Source organism: Anabrus simplex, chromosome 14, assembly GCF_040414725.1.
Source record: "Anabrus simplex isolate iqAnaSimp1 chromosome 14, ASM4041472v1, whole genome shotgun sequence".
NCBI lineage: Eukaryota > Metazoa > Arthropoda > Insecta > Orthoptera > Tettigoniidae > Anabrus > Anabrus simplex.
The window spans coordinates 12,227,097-12,246,217 of record NC_090278.1 but is presented as its reverse complement, the minus strand read 5'-3'; the positions used below and the strand labels follow the sequence as shown (position 1 = coordinate 12,246,217).

General features: G+C 38.1%; 1 protein-coding gene across 2 annotated transcripts in view; it reads left to right on the top strand.

Annotated features, from left to right (window-relative positions):
• Positions 1-19,121, top strand: part of LOC137503027 (inversin-like) — a 234,084-nt gene that overhangs the window by 201,853 nt on the left and 13,110 nt on the right. For both annotated transcript variants that reach the window (XM_068230409.1, XM_068230410.1), the window contains exon 3: positions 10,730-10,850. In XM_068230409.1, the coding sequence (XP_068086510.1) occupies positions 10,730-10,850 (121 nt within the window). The remainder of the gene's footprint in view (positions 1-10,729; positions 10,851-19,121) is intronic.

Sequence of the window (19,121 nt, the reverse complement as noted above, 5' to 3'; positions counted from 1 at the left end):
TAATACAATCCACAAATAGCTCTAGCTGCATGTAGTGCTTTAGTAATAGCTAGGTGGCACCAGTGCTGTAGTAGGAACTGTTGAGGCTGTAAAAGAGACGAGCAGCAGTTGAAAGAAAGTGCCATAATAAGACAATGGAAGCAACTGTATTGCGAGGTAAAGGTGTGCATACAGAAAAGTACTTGGTATCTACCTATTGCCAAAGAAAATCTACGTATTGCACTGCCACATCGAGAACCCACAAGGAAGTTGCTATGTATGCCAAACAACTAGGAATTCATGATTTTCGTGGAGTGTGTATGCAAGATCCGCTACCAGCATGCCCATGGAAACTAGAGTGTGCTGTAATCAACCTAGATGACAGTCGTGAACCTGAAAGTCATTATGTTGCCTACATAAAACGTAACTCTAAAGTATGGTATTTAGATAGTTATGGAGACTTACCCCCTCCATTTGAGCTCGTACAATATTTTGGGAGTAGTGCAGATATTGTTGACAATAAAAACCATATGCAAAAATTCAATGCACCAGTGTGTGGGTGATTATGACTAATGTTTGTATATCAAACCAAGACTGCAGACAAAAGACATTAGTGCACACGTGATGATGAATGTTGCAAGAATATTTACTGTACATGGAGAAGGACCTAGAACAACTGTCTACTTTAATCCATGGATCAAACTCAATCATTGTCTATATAGTCCTGGACTAGTTTCATTTGAAAGCTACAATAAAATCTATAACGTGTAAGATGGCAGAAACAAGTTCTACTGCGATGAGTATGTCTCACCCTACTGTCAGGCACTTCATCTGTAGACAATATTCATGAGTACATTGTAAGTGTGCTGATTGAACAGTTTGGTGGTGAGAGATTTAGCAACAATAATTACAAGTTCTCTCTTTCAGTAAGCAACATTATGCATAAATATGTTATTGAATCTTCTTTCAAGTTTGACACAACCTGATTTGATTGGCCCGTTGCTCAGATTTTCATCAAGAGAACTAACACCGAACATTCATCATGAGTCTGATCAACCTGTAACACTTTTTGATGACCATCACGTAACATCACTTGTAATATCATTACAGACTTGTATAATAATCAACAAACTTCACACGTCCTGCATGACTTTATCATTACAGAAGAAGGTGGTTACAGTATTCGTGAGAAATGATCAGTTGTGCTTTATCATTCAGTGACTGTAAAACACATCAGTAACATTGCCCTTAGACTTGTGAATAATCAACTCACTAATTTAGATTGTCACATGTATGTAGCTTACAAACTTCAGCTTAAATCAATATGAAACAAATCTATAAAGCACGGTGTACATCAAGGAGACATGCTACGTGTTTGCGACGCATTATTAAGTTAACAGATGTGCATAGGCAGATTCTCCAAAACATAGGTTATATGCTACTACAACAACAATATGGAAGAGATGTTAGACATCATGAACACAGTAGAAACTCGAGAAGGTGTAGTATGAAGTTAGTTCCATTCTTATCAACCTTTTACGTTTGAGCTTAGTAACAATGATGAAATTCACATGATTATCAATCTGCAAGATGTATACACCCTACCTCATGAAAGCCACCTCTATATCGAAGGACAAATAGATAAGGCTGATGGGAGTGGGTCGAGCACATCTCAACTAATCAACCATGGTCTAGCTTTTCTCTTTTTGGAGGCGCGTTGTGAAGTAAATAGTGTTGAAATAGATCGAAGAATGTTGGTATTACAAGTGCAGTGAATCTCTACCCTTCTTTTAATGTTGAAGAAAGTTATCTTTTATGGATGGCAGGATAGTGTCCAAAAGCTACTAACAGCTGGATGATTAATGAGGACGGGACATTTACAGGTATGTTATCATAGAAACATATTCTTGGCTTCGCTGAAGACTACAGACCATACCTGCCAACCTTTCCGATTTACCCGGAAACTTTCCGATTTATTTTTATTTCTTCCTATTTTTGACCAATATAACCTCCAGTACAGTCAGTACTCTTCCCCAAGGACGAATTCTTATGTGTTTGTGTAATTTATGCAACCTCATTTTTAAGCATATATACCGGTATTTGATGCTTTATTTGGCGGGCGGATCATCCGTCACCTTCGTGTATCATATTTCCCGCTCACTACAGCAGCGCGTGTGCTGTTCAGGTGGGAATTTTTGGATGGCAATCGTCCTACGAGTCAGTTCATGCGCACTAGCGACCGCTAGGGTCTCCGTTGATCGGAATGAAAGAGTGAGTTTGTTATTGTGTGGTTCGCGCGCTCGTTTCATTGGAGTTTTAGACCACGTGTTTTTTCTTGCGGTTCTGTGCTTTTCGCCCTGTCGAAGTCATGCGTTAATAATGTACGAGACATACTGATCTGTTTTGTATGTGGTAGTTTCGCGTATTTCAGTGCTTTTGTGTTGACCAGAGTTCATAATTTTAATGACTTCAACGGATTTCGTGTCGGTGACAGTTTGTGGTATTTTCTCTTCACATGACGACTACAAAACATAACAAACATTATGTCCAAGTGTTCAGGGATACCTATAAAACTGAATTTCCGTTCATTTTACAGTCTAATAAAGTAAACTTATGCATTTTGTTCCGTGTGTCGGTGTGATATTAATAGGTCACATGGAGGGAAAACAGATATGCTAGCTCACAGAAACACGAAGATAGTGCTAGCTGTCTCGAGAGGAACAAAACATTAAGTAATTTTTTTGTAGGTGGGAAGGAAGATGATGCAGTCACTCGAGCAGAATGTTTGTTCACGGCGTTCATTGTCGAACATAACCTTGCATTGTCTTGTTCTGATTTCGCAGGGCCATTGTTCAGAAAGATGTTTCCAGATTCAGACATTGCGAAGAAATATGTGTGTGCTAGAACAAAAACATGGCCCGTGATGCAAATAGTAAGGTGATTCAAACTTTAAAGACTGAACCTTTTGCGATTTCAACTGATGGTAGCAATGATAAAGATAGTAAGCTCTATCCTATCGTCGTCTCGTTTTTCAACAAAGAATTGAAAAAGATTGAAAATCATTTGCTATCCATGGAAAATTTGGAAGGCAATTCTACTGGTATTAATATTGCTAATTTGCTCCTGGATGTTCTGAAAATATAAGACATTCCGATGGCAAACTGTATAGCTTTTAGCGCAGATAATGCTCCTGTTATGATGGGAAGAAAAAACGGTGTTGCTGCTAAACTAAGAGAGCAGTGCGAAAACATTATTATGGGATGCCCATGTCATTTGATTAATTTGGATGCCATGGAGGGTGCAGACTCCCTTCCTGTCAAAATTGATGAGATGCTAATTGATATTTATTATTATTTAGACAAAAGCTCGAAGAGAAAAAATCATCTCAAAATGTATCAAGCTTTGTACCAAACTGATGTTAGAAAAATAAAGCATGTGTGTACACGCTGGTTATCCTTGGGGAAATGTTTGGAAAGATTGATTTCAGAGTGGGAGCCACTTCAGAGTTTTTTTAAGGATGAGGTAAAACGGTCCAATAGCACAGACACATCTCTGAAGTATTTCCAAATTCCCAAGCTAAAGGCACATGAAGATACAGAAATGGAACGTGGTCCTTGTGTCAGTAGAGTACAAGACCAAGCTTCTGTTATTTCTGGAAAAAGGAAGGCGGAGAGTAGTTCATCTCCATCTGTGAAGAAAATAAAGGAGTCTAGTTGCACTGCCAGTATTTCACGAGAGGAGAGACTATTTCTTTTTCTGTCTTCAAACTTTAATAAAGCATTTTGCTCATTTCTGGCATTTATCATCCCTACATTTGAGAAAACTAATAAAGTTCTTCAGTCGCAAGCACCTCAGATTCATGTCATAAGATCAATGCTGACGGATATGTTGAAGGACATTCTGTATAGGTTTGTTAAGCCAGTGGTTATAAAAAATATCCTACAGTTTTAGAAGTGGTCTATCACACGAGAGAGAATCAGAAAGCTGATGATGATTTAGTAATTGCCTGTTCAACATCTCGTTTTGTAGAAAATCTGGCACCTGAGGAGAAGAAAAACTTTTATTTGCACGTCAATAACTATTTTATTGCAGTTTGTGATTATATTATTCATAAATTTAATTTGAATAGTGATGTTTTTGTTAATGCTCAAGTAGCTCAGATAAATTCTTTGCAGACTTCTTCCTTCAATGCCATAAAGTATTTTGTTTCAAAGTTTCCTGTTATATTGCCAGTGAAAGATGGTGAAGATGAACAAGAAGCAATGGATGCATTACAGTGCCAGTTTACCATTGTCTGTTGTGCAAGGAGAAAGAGTAGATTGTTCTGCTTATAGGGGATATATGAGGTGCAGATGGGTGTTTCAAATATGATAGAATCGCAAAAGTAATGCTCTCAGTATTGACAATTCCACACAGCAATGCCCAGTGTGAAAGATTGTTCAGCCAGGTAAAAAAGACGAGGACACAATTCCGATCATCTCTGAATGACGAAAATTTCAGTAAACTATTGGTGGTCAAATCAAGTCTAAGCGGAAAGTGTTATGAGCAGCAGTATGACAGTTCATTGTGGAAGAGGGCAAAGTTAACTCCCAGTTCAACGCTAAACAAGTAAACACAGCAGTCTCTATCACCTACATGTATATATTTGTGTATATTTGGTAAGTTGGTAAGTTGTAGTCAGTTCTTGACTTATCTGTCTAAATGTTACTATTCGTATGTATGTGTCATAAATGAGAATGATTATTAAGTATGTTTTCTTGCAATCATTTTTGTTTTCTTAGTTTAAGATTTTAAATGTAATGGTTAATTCGCATTGTAACTGTAGATATGTATGCCTTTTATCTTGTCCTGTTTTTACCGAGACCGTGGCGCAATACACTTGATGAAATCCAAGAATTAAAAAATCTTCCTATTTTTGATTTCTAAAAGTTGGCAGGTATGCTACAGACGTATTATAATCAACGCAAAACAAGAGCTAATTCTGATCCATGATTGCAGTGATTACAATGCTCTTAAAGCAGCAGCGGTACCTGTAGACTCAAAAATTACCCTTCAACGTATCCTGTGAAGGATTCCACATGAAACATTATCTGATGGAGAAAAGATTTTGATTGCTCAAGATTGTAGGAAATGATACACCATTACCAATATGATTTCGAAGTTGGGAGCTGCATGAGTATCCTGTGTTGCCACCTACAAACAACCATAGCTGGGCAGTAAAATATCATGTTTCACTGCAAAACCTCTGTACATTATTTATGGTTTTCAAACGGATCGAATATTCAACCATGAAAAAGATAGCTCTTAATTTGACCACTGCAAATTAAAAATATCACACTATTCCTGAATGGAGTTACTTGCCCCTACGAAAATATTGATATTAATTTTGAGAAAATTAATTTGGCTTGCTCCTTGACATGTTTTGTAAATTTCAATCATCATATTACCAGAAAAATGATCGCCCTCTATTTTGTCCTGAAGAATTTTAAAATAAAGCTGTGATTGTTGTTACAGGCTGCTCTTATTATCAAGAGTCTATTAAAGAATCTCCTGTCGATATTCACCTAGAGTTTGACACATCTGAAAATATTCCAGCTAACACTACAGCCTCTTGTCCTATTAATCACATGACTGAAGTAACCTACCATCCACTATTGAATATCGTCACAAGACTATGAAAAAATATTTCTGCCTCATTATTACTAGTGTGTGTGTGTGTGTGTGTGTGTGTGTGTGTGTGTGTGTGTGTGTGTGTGTGTGTGTGTGTGTGTGTGTGTGTGTGTGTGTGTGTGTGTGTGTGTGTGTGTGTGTGTGTGTGTGTGTGTGCTTCTACATTGAGGATTATGGATAGGATAGAAGAAAGCAGAGACAATGAAGTAAGAAAAACTTGTTTGAGCATATCTTGCATTGAACCAAATGATACACTAGTAAGTGAGGCTATTACAGCTTTCTGTAAACATAAACGCTTACACTGTATGGCACAACATTTGATTATATATTTACCATCTGGTTTTCTATCAACCTACGCTGCTTATGATATACATTACTCTTGGAGAATGATACCTTTCCATTGTAAGATGTCTTTAGAAGTAGCCGCATGCAGACATTGCCAGCAACACTGCAAAAATTGAGGTAAAATGGTAATACTGATTGGGATGGATTAAATCCAATGATTAAGGACAGTAGACTGTGTATGCGTGAATTAGTAATGTAGTTTAAAGCTGTATCTCAGATGTGTTAATATATATGTGATAAACTAAAAAACGTTATTTATGTCAATAAGCCTGTCCCTTTATTCACCACCGCAATCTACTTTCTACTTTCATCAATGAAAATATGCACAGCTACCCAGAATAATTTGTTTGCAATGTTGCATGGGTAAGTATTATTTATGTTCCAGTTCCATATCTTGGGAAATGAAGTCGGTATATATCAGGTGCATCTTAACCTCTCCTGTTAGGTACCGGTAAGTAGCGTAAAACAGTTTTTGGATCTGAACACAAGGGTTTAGTCTCCAGGTAATATCAACAATATTGTAATCTACACTAAGTCTGTAGAGTTCAAATCTTTAAGCTCTGAAGTTGAAATAAAAAATTGAGTGTTCCAGGCACTAAAAAACGAACAGCGCACTGCGCGTCAGGCACAGTCTTCTTCCACGTTCAGCTCTAAGTTCCCTTAAGTTGCTTTCGAACGTTACGCCCCCTATGAATAACGAATATGTATTACGCCTACGTTAAACCTGCAGTTAGCCCGTGTGTTGAACTTTAAGTCTCTTAGGTTTGTACTCTTAGGCTTTGAACTAGGGTCTGCACGGTTAAGGCCCTTAGGCCTGGAGTTGAACCCTGGATCTGCGAGGTTAAGTCTAGACATGTCATGCCTGTTAGGTAAAGCTTGCCCACTTAACCGTAATCACGTTGGCTGTTAAGGTTAGCTTGCACTTTTTGACATGGAACTTGGGTCTGTAAGGTTAACGCCCTTTAGACTAGGGTCAAACCCGAGGTCTGTAAGGTTAAGCCTGGATACATAGCCAGCGCAAGGTCATGTAAGGTTATGAGGGTGCTCTTAGCCAACTGCTCTAGTAAGGTCATGTGAGGTTAAGGATGCACTGTTTGTCAGCACATTCCGGGTTTTGGAGGCCTCGTCCAGAGGCCGGGTGGTGGTGGTGGTGGTGGTGGTGGTGTTGTTGGTGACAACCAAACCTGTGAAAAACCACTACTAGAGTGTTTTATATGACAGCTCTCAGCCTAATTCTTCCAATGTTTTCAGAAAGTGGTCACATTTACAAGAAGAAAGTTCTCAGGAAATAGCAATAGACTTACTGTTAATGTGATGAAGAGAAACATCAGTTCAATGAGATTAATGTTCATGTACACATTCAACAAAGCTGTCTTCAGAAAAAAATAGTTTTGACCTATTTCTAATGCAATATGATGTAAGCGAACGTAAATGCTCCTAGAGTGGCAATTAATTTTTCCTGTGAATGCTCTCCATGAGAGAAATGTAAGCATATTTGTTATTTATGCAGTTCACTGTGAAAGTTTTGTTAAGCAGGAAGCCATACTTTCCATTGTACATTCAGTTAAATGTAACTTAAAAGCTTTTCAGTCTGTCAAACACACAAGTTCAGTAACTTACTTGTAAAATGAACACTATCAAACAAGAAATTAAAATGCACACTAAAAAAAAAGAATGAAATATTTCATTCTTAGAGTAATGGTTAGCGCTATTAGCCACCGTCCTTGGGTTCCTAGTTTGATAAAGATGTTGACTCCCATAGGGAACCTGGTTTGATTCCAGATACTGCGAGAAATGTAAGATTGCCATTACGGCTGTTATGTAGTTAAAACTGTATATGCAGCTCATTTCCAACAGGGCTGTGGCTAAAAGAGTTGCACCACCTCGGGATGAGGAAACAAGTTTATGTATGATTAGGCATTTGAAAAATACGGTATTTCTGTTAGCTATTGGTATTGTGTAATATAGGCATATTTATATACACAGTAGAATTCCATTAGTCCGGCATCCAGCAGTCCGGAACGCCCGATGGTCTGGCACCATTCAGGGATTTTTTATGTTAATTTTTTTACGTTTGTGACGGTTAAAGCGCCTGGAACGGTTCAAAACCACCCGGAAGTGTCCACTAAGTGTCTGCTATTGTTAGACACAATCTGCATTGTTGGCTGTCACAACACACAGGTTCAGTACATTGTTTTGATTGCGAACACTTTTAGCTGCAGTATTTTTTCTTGCGATCTAGGATCCTTACTACAATAGTGCAGTAGTGTAGTGAACATACATATCAAAGTGCTCTGTGGAAGTTTTCTTGGTATTTAAGCAGCGACACTGTACTCGAAACCAAATCCTTCTTAAAGTTCCAAATCAGGAGAGAAACGTAAGCACGTAACTGACCACCAACCAGAAACTGGAAATCATCAAACGCCTGGAGGAAGGTGAGAATAGAAATATTTTGTTGAATGAATTTAAAATTGGCTCGTCGACCATTTACGACACAAAAAAATAAAGAGATTTTACTGCAAAACGGCATGTTACAACTGTTTTCGCTGTATACCTTAACCTATATCCTAGTAAGAGGTGCCGCCCAATAATCCGGCATTTTCGGTAATCCGGCACCAGGTCGGTCCCGAACGTGCCGAACTATCGGACTTCGACTGTACTGCATTTTAAAATTAATTTTGTGAGGTTGTGACTGAATACCATAAAATTTCACACGTTGTTCTGAATTGAAATATTATTATACTGTGTATCATTAATCCTACGGTTGTAGACTACAATAGTGTGTCTACTAGCGTGCTTTAAATAAGATCAGATGGCCTACTGCAGCTTACTTTGCAAATATAGCATTGCTATAATAATTTGTTTGTAATTGTTTACCTATTTGAAAAAATATTACCGTACTGTAAGTTTTGTAAAGGGTTATTTTGTATTAATTAAAATACTTAAACAGTTATTTCTTGCAATTTACTGCTAAGATCCACAGTCTTTTGAAATCAGTTTTGCTAGATCGTGAAAGAATGCTCTGTATTACAGTCTTTTGAAATCAATTTTGGTAGATCATGAAAGAATGATCTGTATTACAGTATCTGGTAATGCACCCAACATTAAGCATATAGTTCTGCCAGAAAGTTACGGCATAAGAAAATAATCTAGAGACAGCACTATTAAATTATTGAATAAATGCATGTAAACATCACACGTACTCCAACACCTTATGGGCAGTTGTTTATGAACATGCCTCTGAATAGTTTTCATAGTATTGACTCGCAGTAGCACATTGCTATACGCATTGGAGCCTATAGCCGCAGCGCTGTTACACCGGCTGGGCATTCCAATCGCTGCTTTGGAATCACGTGGAGGGCACAGACTGAAGAATATCTCCAACTTCATTCACTGTTTTTGTTCCTGTGTTGTAAGCTTGCTATGAGTTACATTTGTGTCTGTGATAAGAGTTGTACTGCGAGTTACGGTGGACTACGTTCATTATGGCTGCTAACAATAAGAAACAATAAGATCGTCATCTGGGCAAGAGGAAGCAAACCACTGTACTGGACTGTTTCAGAAAGTGAAGGTTAATATGCTTCTCATGGTTCTCATGGTCTATTTTTCACAAGTCTCTTTAAAATCATGTTAGGCGTCTGTTCCTTCAATTTAAAATTGCAAGTCAGTAATACCTATTCCTCCTTTCCTCGCTGCAGGTCGTTCTCCCAATGGTCCACTAAGGAATTTGTTACGTCTGCTGTTTTGTAAATGTTTTTGGTTATTCTTGTGTTAACTTGAGTTTTTAGCAATAATATGTTCATTTATTATTTCTTGACATTACATTAGTTAAAGACTCAATGTATTATTATTTCTTATGATATACAGCTTATTTTCTTTGATCCCCCTTTTAAGGGCAACCCCCTTTTAAGAAAGAAATATCAAATCCCCCTGAGATTCATTAAAAAGGGGTTCTACTGCAATTTGTTTCTCCCACATGTTCAACTATTTGAACTGGAATAAGTACATACTCTGGTCCCTTGGTCATGTTTGAATAATTGTATTTTAGCTGTAGACAATTAATCCACTAGGTATGTTATTTTTTTTAAATCAGTCCTATGTTTAAACCTTATGGTCAAACATCTTTTTTATTAATAACAGGAGGAGGCAGAATAGACCAAAATCTGTACAACAACAACTGAATGAAACTACTGAAAAGGTGTTCATGGCTATTCCTAAAAGGACTCCAAACAAAGGAAGTTATTTTTGCAAAAAAATTAATATTAAAAAACAATTAGTTGCGATCTCTAGTTTGGCCTTAGAAACAAGTTAGATTTTTAAGCTAAAATGGGGAAAGATCCTATAACTTTCTGTGGAGACAGTTTGCTATGTTTAGCAAGAGGAAATAGAAAGTACAGTCTTCTGCCTGAATGCTGAGTCTTTGATTTCTGTTCTTTGCGTTCTGGGAGTGTTCAACCTGGCGTAGGCAGACAGAGAGAAAGTGTGTAAATGGGTTGAAATAACTACCTGATTCCCTAGTCTGAAACTAGTAGGCATCCTCCATGGTGTCCAATTAAAATGCCTGCACAGTAGTTGTACACATACGATTATCACTATTCATGTTGCTGTTATTAATGTATACAACCTTCTCCATATGGAAATTTGGGGAATAATGCATGCCTTACAAAGATAAGTATGGTATTTCTGGTGTCGGTTTACTACTGTTATCCTTAATGGTACCCTGTTTGTGTTGCAGAATGAGTTACTCTGCTGTGAAGTTGCTACCTGCCAAGGAGACGCCTAGAGGCCTGTATGCACTAATTTCCGCATTACTGCTCATGGGAGGAATAGAACGCAATCCTGGGCCTGTCTTTGAGGTAAATGAAATTTTCCCTATCAATATATCCTTTACAACTACCGTAAAATACCAGTATAACAAAGTTTTGGGGACATCAGAAATTAATTTGTTATAGTGAAATTTTGTTATATTGAAATAAGTCAGTTCTTAAGGCCTATTGCTAAAGCTTTTGAAACCGAGCTCGATAGCTGCAGTCGCTTAAGTGTGGCCAGTATGCAGTATTCGGGAGATAGTGGGTTCGATCCCCACTGTCGGCAGCCCTGAAGATGGTTTTCCATGATTTCCCATTTTCACACCAGGCAAATGCTGGGGCTGTACCTTAAGGCCACAGCCACTTCCTTCGCACTACCAGCCCTTTCCCATCCCATCGTCGCCATAAGACATATCTGTGTCGGTGCGACATAAAGCCAATAGCAAGGAAAACCTATTGAAGAATCTACGTTATTTCAACATGAATGTACACATAAAAACATTAATATTGTATTTATTAAATGAGAGGATATTTAGGATACATACTATATTTTCTTGCTTAATTAACACATATTCTTGACAAAAAAATACAGGGGAGAACTTTGGATGCATAAATTATTCAAGGAATTCAGGTATTTATAAATTATTTACAATTCATTTGCATTTAAAACTTGCGTCAAATATAATATAAATGCAATTGGTTCAAATCATTTGTGGTTATCATCATTTGGCGTAAAATTCCGGCGTGAGATTTTTTCTGAAAGGACAATAAGGTACCGTATATCAGGTAAGTTCGACATGGGGGTTTGAAGTACCGGCACTGGAAAATATTCTTCCCGTTACGAGCTGACAATAGGACCCGAAGTGAAATAAACCTGAACTAATGAAAGTACAATTCATGCCAGTATGTAATAATGACATACCGGCAAAAAAAAATCAGAAAACAGTCATTGTCCAACATGAGATAGGCCGGACATTGAAGGAGGGACCCTGCTAGATTTCCCCAAACCGTTCATATCCAGTCTTGTACGAGAGACATGTTTTACCATGGAATGTGGCTATGAATGTGGATCCTTTGCGGAAATTTTACTTTAGGCATTATTTTTTGTTTTAGAACAATGTAAGGTGGAAACTTTCTGCCATCAGCTGTTACAGCAAGCATTGCAGTTATTTTTCGCTTCCGTTAGTGTGTACGATAACACTCCGTCCATCTCTCTTCATAAAATTAATCATCCAGCCACGGCTAACCTTCAAATCTGAGACACTGATTCCATGTGCAGCAGTTGTTTCTCGTCCTTTATTTTGTGATAAACGGCATGTCCAACGCTGCGTAACGAAATCATATATTTAAGCAGATCCTCCTCTACTTGCGGAAACTTGCCATTTTTTGACCCGCGAAATGTTTAGCGAGACTTGTTGGTTGGTTGGTTGCTTGAAGTGCACTTCTCTGTTACCGCAGTAGCGCACGTTGCATTTGGACACTGAATACTTGTGGTCCGCTGTCCTATTTCCATATATTTCGGCGTAACATATCACTGCGAGTTTATATGATACATTATTACTCGAATACTTGCTCACTGTGGGCTAACAAACAGTTTTGAGATAGCAGAAAACGCATGCCCCGTACCCGAAACACTCGTAAAGTATGTTTGTTCCAGACTGGAACAGAGCATCACTAGTCACTTCTGTGCTGATTCTCTTGCCGAATTAGTGCAGTGGTATTTTCTATCGACTGATAACAGCACCTCTGTTAATCACAATAATGTTTTCCCACCTAATCGATACTTTTTATTCTTTGCCTTTAGCAAATCTATAAGAAGATCAACAAATACAGCACGTTTCAACAGCTTTGCAGTCATCAGCAGCTGTACGGACAGAAGCTTAGGTGATAATACATTAAAAGTAAGCACATGTGTGTTCTTTAGTCAATCTTAAAAAAGTATCCCATGGGAAACTAAAAACTTATAAACTAATAGAGGGAGGAAGGTAGTGTTGGGTGGAGGTGGTTGTGTGTGGATTGTGCAGAGGTTAAGGTGGTTGCTTGGTGATACTTAGCGTCTAACATATTAAAAATACTTATTGGTAGTTAAAATAGCTTAAAATGTGAATATGCTTAAAAATACTGGTCCACTTTTCACTGAGTATAGTTGGAGTGTGTTGGACGTTGTTTTCATTTGAATGTCTAGCTTCTTACCACCAGGTATAAAACTTACTTTCAAGTTCCTTAAGTACTTGTTCTAAAGGTTCGTAAACTAGGTTGTTTATCTTGCTTTAACTTATTTGCCTTAGGAGGATACACTATTGTGTTGGGAGTTTCAATGTGTTCAAATTCGTCTAAATGGGTAGCTTGCACACGATCTGTAACGATATTTGGTGTACGTCCATACTACTCTCGCTGTCCTGTGGGTGTTGGTCTGTGTCTACCGTCCTCGACCTGGTGAAGTAGCAGTACACTCCGTATTTCATGAAACGGTACCAGTGAAGAATTTTCATATAAAGAGAAAATATACTCCATGGTTTTCTAAAGACATAATAAGTAACTTGGAACCGAAGGAAATCCATATAAAGCGAGGGAAATATTCAGATTACAGTAGGGTAATGTTTAACTAGTTAAGGAGAGTAACGTAATATATGATCAATAACGCGTATAATAATTATATTTCTAGACTTGAAGAGAATATCAAAAGTGATGTTAATCAGTTCTCGAGCTACATAAAATGCAAAAGAAATACCAAGGAGGGTCTGCAACAGGGCATGAAATATAACGATATTGTACTTAATAATAACAAAAGTATAGCTGATGGCTTTGCAAACTTTTTTAGATCGATATATTTGAAATCTCCACTAACCTATGATATTCCTGATTCATCTGACGTATATGTTATTTATCAGTTATCTTTAGAATTTGTGGATGAAAGGGAATATATGTTAGCTATTAAAAAATCAAAACCTAAAAGGTCATGTGGTGTTAATGGAATACTGACGTACGTACTGAAAGCATGTTTGAATGTGTTGGATTTCCCCTTAGGAGCCTTATATACCATTGTGGTAAAAATGCAAACCTTTCCAAAAGTATGGAAGATAGTGAAAGTGTGTCCAGTTTTTAAATGTGGAGACAGTAAAAATATTGAAAACTATCGCCCCCTTTGTATTTTATGTGCACTGGCTAAAGTATTTGAGCAAATAATGTACACGCGTATATTTAATCATATGAGGGTCAGTATACATAATAATCAGCGTGGGTTTATGCCAGGTAGATCAACTACGACTAATCTATTAAAATTTATACAATATGCATATGCCGTTTTGAATAATCAAGGTCAGGTCGATGTAATATACACAGATTTTTCCAAAGCCTTCGACAAATTAGATCCTGGCATTTTAATGAGAAAATTGTCATGCTTTGGTCTGACCCCTCCTTGGTTAAAACTGCTTGCATCTTATCTTAGTGCATGGAAACAATATGTTTGCTATCATCAACATGAGTCTTACGCATACAATGTTACTTCTGGTTTACCACAAGGGTCTAACCTTGACCCTTTATTCTCTATTTTATATATTAACTATTTGCCCACTAGAATTAGGTTTTCTCAGTGGTTATTATATGCTGATGATGTCAAATTTATAAAGAGATAAAAAATGTAGATGATATGTTAAAATTACAATACGATTTGGATTACTTATACACATGGAGTATTGAAAATTGCTTGCAACTTAACCTTTTGAACTCCCTTGCCCTTAGCGTATGCTCCCTGCTCCGCTCCTAATCACTCCCGATTTTTTAAAAGTCAAATTTCTGCTCCCATTTGCAAGGGAGCGAGGAGGGGGCTGATGATAGGTATATGTGTGTAAATGACACATCTCCTAAACCACTGGAGCAATTTCAATCAAATTTTGAAACCTATTCTTTGCTATCTGGAGACGAGTACTGTGGGGGTAAGCCACCTCTAGCCCCCTTAGGGGTGGGGGTTAGGGGGGTCAGGTAGAGAAATAATCCAAAATAGTGTCGAATCCATAGTTTTTGGGGTCGCTGAGGTGAATAGTGACACTCCCGATTTTTTAAAAGTCAAATTTCTGCTCCCATTTGGGTGGGGGTGAGGGGGGACTGATATACAAAATTAAACGAAAGTAGTGTCGAATACATAGTTTTCGGGGTCGTTGAGGTGAATTGTACACTATGGATTTTTAGTATCAGGAGACAAACCACGTGGGGGTAAAACAGACCAGGAAACCTTAGGGGGTCAGATATACAAATTAACGAAAATAGTGTCGAATCCACACTTTCCGGGGTCGCTAAGATGAATAGTGACACACCAGTTTTTTTAAAGTCCAAGTTCAGCCCCCTTTAAGGGGGGCTGAGGGGGAATGATATATAAAAATAAACGAAAATGGATGTATGTATGTGTGTAAATGGAAAAAAAAATTGAAAATAATGTCGAATATATAGTTTTTGGGGGTCGCTGAGGTGAATAGTGACACTCCGGATTTTTTAAAAGTCAAATTTCTGCTCCCATTTTGGTGGGGGCAAGGAGGGGACTGATATACAAAATTAAATGAAAATAGTGTTGAATACATAGTCATCGGGGTCGTCGAGGTGAATTGTACATCCCGGATTTTTAGTATCAGGAGACAAACCACGCGGGGGTAAGACAGCCCAGGAAACCTTAGGGGGGGGGGCAAGAGGGTCAGATATACAAATTAACGAAAATAGTTTTGAATCCACAATTCCTTGGGGGTCGCTGAGATGAATAGTGACACTCCAGGTTTTTAAAGTCCAAGTTCAGCCCCCTTTGGGGGAGGGGGAGTGATATATAAAAATAAACGAAAATGTATGTATGTGTGTGTGTAAATGACACATCTCCTCCTAAACCACTGGAGCAATTTCAATCAAATTTTGAAACTTATTCTTTGCTATCTGGAGATGAGCACTGTGGGAGTAAGCCACCTCTAGCCCCCTTAGGAGTGGGGGTTAGGGGTGTCAGGTAAAAAAATAATCGAAAATAGTGTCAAATCCATAGTTTCTGGGGTCGTTGAGGTGAATAGGGACACTGCGGATTTTTAAAAGTCAAACTTCTACTCCCATTTGGGTGGGGGGCCGGGGTGGACTGATATACAAAATTAAACGAAAATAGTGCTGTATACATAATTTTCGGGGTCGTCGAGGTGAATTGTACACTCCGGATTTTTAGTATCAGGAGACAAACCACGTGGGGAGAAGACAGCCCAGGAAACCTTAGGGAGGGGGGGGTTGCAAGGTAGTCAGATATACAAAATAACTAAATCAGTGTCAAAATCATACTTTTTGGGGTCACTGAGATGAATAGTGACACTCTGGGTGTTTTAATTCCAAGTTCAGCCCGCTTTGGGGGTGAGGGGGAGTGATATATAAAAATAAACAAAAATAGTGTCGAATACACAGTTTTCGGGGTCGCCGAGGTGAATTGTACACTTCGGATTTTTAGTATCACGAGATAAACCACGTGGGGGTAAGACAGCACAAAAACTCTTAGGGGTGGGGTGTGAGGGGGGCAGATATCCAAATTAAAGAAAATAGTGTCGAATCCATACTTTTCGGGGTCTCTGGGGTGAATAGTGACTCAGGATTTTTAGTATCAGGAGACAAACCATGTGGGGGTAATACATCCCAAGAAACCTTAGGGGCAGTGGGGCAAGGGGGCTCTGATACAAAAATCATCAAAAGTAGTGTTGAATCCATACTTTTCGTGGTCGCTGAGATGAATAGTCACACTCCGAAATTTTTTAAAGTCCAAGGTCAGCCCCCTTCATGGTAGGGTGCGATGGGAGAGTGATATATGAAAATAAACGAAAATAATGTTGAATCTATAGTTGTCAGGGTTGCTTAGATGGATAGTGAGACCTCGGATATTTTACACTTCCAAGTTCATCCGCCTTTCTGGTGGGGGATGAGGGGGATTCAGATTTAAAGTAATCGAAAATAGTGTCGAAGCCATAGTTTTCGGGGATGCTGAGATGAATAGTAACACTCCCGATTTTTTAAAACTCTAAAGTTTAACCCCCTTTAGGGGGAGGGGGAGTGAGATATAATAATCGAATATACTGCCTAATCCATAGTTTTCCGGGTCGCTGAGATGAATAGTAACATTCCGGATTTTTAAAGTCCAGCTTCTGCCCCCTCTTTGGCATAGAGGTTGAGAAAGGGTGAAAAAATAAATTGTCAAAAATGCCCCCCTTTGTCATAGAGGGTGAGAAAAGGTGGAAAAATAAATTGTCAAGAATGCCCAAGGTAGTAGACGTGTGTATGTTCCAGTATGACTTTCAAGTATGACTTACTACCTGGATAACATACTGTGAGAGTAAGACGCCCCTAGAACCACTTCGGAAGCGGGTGAAATATATAATCCATATTAATATATATGTCAGTTTGGCACGATCTATATATAATGTACTATACATATATAAATTGAGGCATAAAAATGAAAACAGATGTGAATTAATGAGACCATTCTAGGCATCCTAGAAACTTAAAACTTTGTACCAGACAACCTGATGACTTCAGGATCCCTAGAAAAATCTAAAATTCTCAGAATTTTCTGAGAGGGACATGTTTGGAGTTTCAAATCTGGATAAGAACATAGTCGGTGATATTTATCCAGAACGATAACCTATAGGTTTCGTGGGCTTAAAAGTTTCCTGAAAGCCCTAATTTTTAACCCCCTCTCCCATATCACGATGGCAGCACTATCTCCCAGACGAGTTGGAAAATAGTTTTTTGCCTGTAACCGATAGAAATTTTACGAGATGTTTAAAAAATTTATTTTTTTTACTCCCGGAAAATATCGAAATATGGAGGCAATTTTAATGACGGTGCAGACCTTCCTTTCGAGGTATTTGGTGGCTAAACGGTAAGTCGTATCACAAAACAGATGGCACAATCTCTGTTCAATTTGGAGTGATCTACAACTTTGGTCCTATGACTTTTTGTCGTATCTCTATCCCTTATGTTAAATTTAGCTCTATTTCTGAATTTACCTAAATTTTGCACTTTATACACGTATAATTGATGGTTTGAGTCGCTTATAGGAAAGATGGGATCATCAAATTCTACACGAATATTGGCCCACCCAGCCAAATTCTATGTTTGAAGCTGTCGCGTAAGTATCTGAAAAGTAATTCACTGTGTGAAAACCTTACATAAATTTCACCCTATGCAACGATTCTAAAATAATCTTGCCTTTAAATAGATGAGATGCGAGGGAATATCATAGGGCCAGCCATTTAGATAGCTAAATGAGGCCAGAGTCGTCTTTTTATACAATCCGTTTTTCAATATGAATGTTCCGTTCAGCAGCAGTTATTCTGTAAATGAAGGTGAACATGCATATACTTCGGTATGTTGATCTACATTTATTAATTTAAGTTGATTTGTAGCGATGTAGAAAGGGGTGTGTCTTACATTGTAATTAATACTTTACAAATCAATAGTGACTGTCAGCAGGAGGGCGTCTGCTGTTGTAATCAGTACTCCCCACATTGACTTTAACTAACAATAGGAATGGGGTCCTTCTCCAACGCCTGTGTACCATTGTAATGTATAATTCCCTTCTTGATTTGGCTAGCAGAAGGCAAGGGAGCGTGCATTTAAAAAAAAAAACTCTTTTAGCTGATTCTCTTTATCATCAGATATAGGTGCCCCCAATTATAAACAAATTTACCCATCAAAATGTGACTGACGCTACGCATAGTGAATTGTGGCAGACAAGTGGACGTGTCGTTATCATCACAACTCTGCAACTCGCACTTCACATTGGAAACAACGTCTGTGGACCTCCCTATGTTTTTTCTCGGATAACGCCAAGTTTCATTCAATTAAAAAAAATTTATTCACTTCATGTGCAGAAATTTACTTCGATATCCGTATACAGTGTAGAATACCCTAGCGAAGCACGGGTACATTTGCTAGTAAATAAATAAATCTTAGTAGCATAAAACTGTGTCTTATGCATGAAAAAATTGTATACATGTTCAGTACACTAAAATTAGCATGTCAGTGGGTTAAAATACGAGTAGTAGAGACAACACAGAGAACTTTAATTCGAGGGGTGATGGTTAATGTATAGAGCATTGAAATAAGATCTTCAGAATTTGTGATATCTATTGTATTTTTTAATTGTCAATGCCTTCATACTCTATATGGACCTATTATCTTTTTGCTTGCCACCAGCCTAATCAGAAATGTCTGGTTTTCTGATCCCCTGTGGGTGTAAGATGCAGACTTAAAATACTCACAGTATCCACTGCCTGTCATGACAGATGACTAAAAGGAGCAACCAAGGGATGA